General features: G+C 37.6%; 1 protein-coding gene across 3 annotated transcripts in view; it reads right to left on the bottom strand.

Annotated features, from left to right (window-relative positions):
• The window catches only part of LOC107665584 (SEC14-like protein 1), a 27,342-nt gene that overhangs the window by 18,610 nt on the left and 3,874 nt on the right, over positions 1–4,858 (bottom strand). For all 3 annotated transcript variants that reach the window (XM_016456507.1, XM_016456516.1, XM_016456521.1), the window contains 3 exons: positions 1,535–1,684; positions 1,110–1,241; positions 882–1,010 (listed from right to left, as the gene is read on the bottom strand). In XM_016456507.1, the coding sequence (XP_016311993.1) occupies positions 882–1,010; positions 1,110–1,241; positions 1,535–1,684 (411 nt within the window). The remainder of the gene's footprint in view (positions 1–881; positions 1,011–1,109; positions 1,242–1,534; positions 1,685–4,858) is intronic.

The following is a 4,858-nucleotide window of genomic DNA, read 5'->3' as shown; positions in this document are numbered from 1 at the left end:
TATATATATTTTGCAATGCCTTTTTTTCATTGCTTTTGCATTCATCAGAGAATCGTTTGCACTCTCTTGCGAAACGTTTTGCAAGCAAACACAGAACTGGTGAGGGAAATACTACAAGATGTGATGAACTTCTACCACATACACAGTTTCTCAAAGAATGCAATACTTTTGAGAACACAAAGACTTCAAGTTCAAAATAAGAGAGATGTGAAACAAAAGTTTTGCAAGTGAATGTAAAGTTTCTTTGGCAAATGCAAGTTTTGCAAGTGAACTCAATTTTCTGGTGGTAAAGGCACTGAAAAATTATTTTTCCTCCTTCAATTTTTATGAATATCTGTCATGTTTCTCAGTCACCTTAAAGGAGTTCCATATACTTTTTGGTTGAAATTAATAATTTAGTGCTCAAAGAAAATGAAGCTTATTTTTGTGTATTTTGTCACTGCTATTGTGAAAACTGTGAAACATTTTTACTAACAAAACTTGTCTTCATTTGTCAAACACACACACACACACACACTTGCATTTGTGGTTAAGGGGACTCTCCATAGGCGTAATGGTTTTTATACTGTACAAACTGTATTTTATATCGCCCCCTACACCGACCCTACACCTAAACCTACCCCTTACAGAAAACGACTGGCAATTTTTGAATTTCATAAAACACCGTTTTGTATGTTTTTGAAACCTTTTGTTTTACGGGGACACAAGAAGTGTCCTCATAAACCATGTTTATGTTGTAGTTCCCATGTCATTATACACATCTGTGTCCTCATAAACCATATATACCATATATTTGATTGTCCTCATTTGTAAGTCGCTTTGGATAAAAGCGTCTGCTAAATGAGTAAATGTAAATGTAATATACCAGTACACACACACACCTTTTTAATACTGGTGGCGTACTGCTTCATTGCAATCTTCTCTGCTGTGCTCTCAAACCCGAAAAAGGATTTGATGTCCATGCTGGCAGACTGCTCAAAACAGGTCCAGTCTTCATTCTCCGGGTGAACCTGAAGAGGGAATGCATAAACATCAGGATCCCTCGTAAACCAGCTAACACATAAACGTATCCATAAGTGAGAGAGAAACGGCAGGATGTGGCTTCAGACCGTGTAGCAGCAGTGCTCATAGACGTTGACTCTGCTGGAGAAGGACTCATTATAGGCCTCTATGTGCAGAGTTCTCTCTCTTCGGTTTAAAGAGTTCTTCTGGATGAAATACATGTACTCCACTCCTGCAATCTGAACAAAGAGTTATGTGTCAAAATCACCACAAAGTGCCTAACATTGGTAAGTTTTAATGGCTTAATGTGATAGTTCATGCAAAAACGATCATTCTGTCATCATTTACTCCATCTCATGTTGTCGCAAACCCATAGGAATTTTATTTCTTCTTCGGAACAAAAATAAAGATAGTTTTAAAATGATCTTATATTCAATTATTTAAAGTCTAAATAATTTAAAATTTTCAAGTACACTCAATGATGGAATTTGGCATTAATATGGCATTTTGGGCTTGTAAAAAAACGTAATACCCTCTTTAGAAGCCGAGGGGCCTCAGCATCCACGGTACATCTGCGCTCAATCACTTGGGATGTCCCATCCTCACTATGACACTCACTGATGATGACACTGTTCACAAACATGGGTATCAGCGGACAGTTTGGGAATCTTCTCTCATAGGCCTATGGAAGAAAAAAGATGAGAAAGATATAAGTGTGAGAAAGGAAAAAAAGGTGAAAGAATTTCAGAGAAATTAATGATAAAAAGATACAACACTGAACTGTTTGCAAGATAGAAATGGCGACAATTTTTGCACACAGTGCAGTGTTCTTAAAAATATGGTTTTTCCACTTCACCTTGTGCAAATTACCTTCGTATAGCTTATGTATGCTCTTGAAAACAGAACACAGGTCTTGTGATATGTTATTGTTTTAGTTGACTTAGCAGCTCATATGACCGGATTACCAAGTACAATATGTCACATGAAGTCTTAAGTCAACTATACAAATTAACCACATGTATGCATGTCAATATTTACTCCCTAATCTCTCACCTTTTAAGGTTCTCGCTATGAGAAGTCATAGGACTTATGTTAAATAGGGCTGGGCGATTTGGCCGATTCTCGATTTTTTAAGATTTTTAAATAGTCAACTTAAAAATGTAACTACAACATGATTGAAATAACTTTTTCTTTATTAACCCTCTAGTTGAAGAAAATTCTATTCCAAGTGCACCACACATGAAGTTGTCAACATGATGTAAATATTAAACAAATCACTTGTTAAATATCTTTGCAGAAAAGATGCAAAAACTACAACTACATCCTTTACAAACTTGTCTTATACATGTTATACGTAAAAAAAAAATAGGCTACAATGAAAATGCTTCAGTTCTCAACAGTCAATGTAATTCAAATTCAAAATGACTGACTTTATACATATAATCCAAAAAATTTACATTTGTAAACTGCACACTTGTAAATATATCTGTACATTAATTTAAACAGTTACATTTCTCTATATTTCTACTTCTGTATATAGTGCATTATTAAATTTTCTGTTTTTCTTATATTAGTGTTATACACCATCTCTACTGTGTAATTCCTATGTCTGCTGCACTAGTTTACACTATTTCCATACTTTCTTCTGCACTGGAATCTCCTGTCACCAAGTCAAATTCCTTGTCTGTGTAAATTACTTGGTAATAAAGCTCTTTTTTGACTTCTGACGGTATAACACCAGTAGACTATTAATAATAAATGTTCTGTGAAAACAATGAACAGCAGCTTTCAGCCTGTCACCATGATGCAAACATGAAATATCAGACATACAGTAGTAGTTCTTTACAGGTTTTTTTTATTCGTTTGCGCTGCTTTTCCATTGTTTTTGCTATGTAAACATGGACGCGATTGATTGTTGCGCTCGCGTCTCTTGCAGCGTCTCATACATTAAAACAGCATTTTAAAAACATGCCGCTCAAGTTAAGAGAAGTTCAACTCCCATCTTCTTTGCATGTTTTTCCTATTCCTCTGCACGTGTCGCATCTTTATCAACACAAAAGCGCATTCTGTGTGAATGGCGCCTCGCGATATGAGCGCGTCACACGTGAGCGGTTAATTACATGCGCCGACATGCGGTTGGATCGTTCTTTTCTCTTTACTGTTATCACCTGCATATTGTCAAAGTGTCCAGTTCTGACGTTTGGTAATATCGCGATTCCTCGATTTCAAAAAAATAAAATCGCGGCAAAACATTACATTTAAATTAATCGATTAAATCGGAAAAATCAGTCCGTGGCCTTCCGTCCGATTGTTACCAGAGGTCGCCCTTTCATTATATTGTCTTTCACACCACACACACTGTTACACGCCACCCTGGACTACATTTCCCATGCTCCATTGCACTAATCACAAGCTCACCTGAAACCAATCACACACAGCTGCTACCAATAACACACACTATATAAATCAGTCCCACACCACCATTCAATACCGAGTATTGTCTAGCATTTATTGCTCTCCAAGTGATAGCTACATTACGGAGCCATTCCGAGTTTTCTGAGTCAAAGTCTAGTTTAATCCTGTTTATTACCTTAGTCATTTGTGTCTTGATCCTAGCCTGTGTATCTCATTTTGTCTGATCTCTGCCTGCCCTGAAGTATATCGCCTGTCTTGGATTACCCTTCTCGTCTCGCCCTGTTGGGATACTGTTTACCCCTCGCCTGGACCATCGCATGTGTTTCGGATTACTCTTCAGTCTTGCCCTCTATATACCTGTCTGCAATTATCCGACTCTTGCCTGTGTTGACCATGTCTTTAAATAAATCCTTGCAAATGGATCTGCACGCCTCTCATCTCGTTCGCCCTGTTACATATACAAGGTTTGCATATTATTGTTAAATGGAAAGGATTCATACCTCCAGAACCATTCTGTTGTGCTCTGTTTAGTTTAGTGTCACATTACACACTTTAAATTGCATCTATGTCAGTGCATTAGCCATCAGTGCAAATATGCTGAGCAGTGAACGAGCTCTTTCCAGTATATTTGTTTTAGTATGTGTTCTCTGCTATCCCAGAGAGAGAGAGAGTCACGTAGATTAAATAGCAACAAGATCCTGCTAAAAGTCAAACAACACGTGCAAAATGTAAATGATCTATAGAATGTCTTCAGAATAGTAAATGGAGTGCCTTAATGGACTGAAATGGAATGCATTATGAAACGGAATATATTATAGAATAGCAGTATGCTACATTTTTGTCACGTGATCTGACAAAAATTTTCATCTGTAATGCATTTTGGCACAAACAGTTGTCACGCTGTAATAGAAGATCATGTCGATCATAATGCACAGCTGGATACAATATTATATGCAGTGTTGTTTACTGCACATTTTGATCAGTGTAGTAGGTCATATACATCAGAAACACTGTGTACGGTACACAAATATGTGCTTTACGCTTAAAATATGGTATCCTCTTTAAAATGCCAGCAATATCTCGACCTTTGTGTTAAATCAATAAAGTGATGATGTCCATAGACGTCATCCATTAAAGCGACTGTACTCGGGACTGTACATAGTGTTGTCAAAAGACCCGGTATTTCGGTACCAAGTCGGTACTAAAAAAATGAAAACGTTACGGTACCAAGTTTTCTTAAGTACCGGTGGTACCGAGTACCCGGTTAACCCGGTTCTTGATGCGCTAAACGAAAGCTATCCTCTTCCAGTGTGGCCAAGTCCGCAGTTTTCCCGCGGAATTGGGCTGCTTAACACTGTTGCCGCGGGTTGTTTTTCATGTCCGCGGGTTGAAAAACGACCCCATTAACGTGATATTTAGCCCCTGGAATGCGAATTTTACC

The sequence above is a fragment of the Sinocyclocheilus anshuiensis genome, unplaced genomic scaffold (genome assembly GCF_001515605.1).
Source record: "Sinocyclocheilus anshuiensis isolate Anshui unplaced genomic scaffold, SAMN03320099.WGS_v1.1 scaffold229, whole genome shotgun sequence".
Lineage (NCBI taxonomy): Eukaryota > Metazoa > Chordata > Actinopteri > Cypriniformes > Cyprinidae > Sinocyclocheilus > Sinocyclocheilus anshuiensis.
The sequence above is the reverse complement of the archived record's forward strand: the minus strand, read 5'-3'. Positions and strand labels throughout refer to the sequence as shown.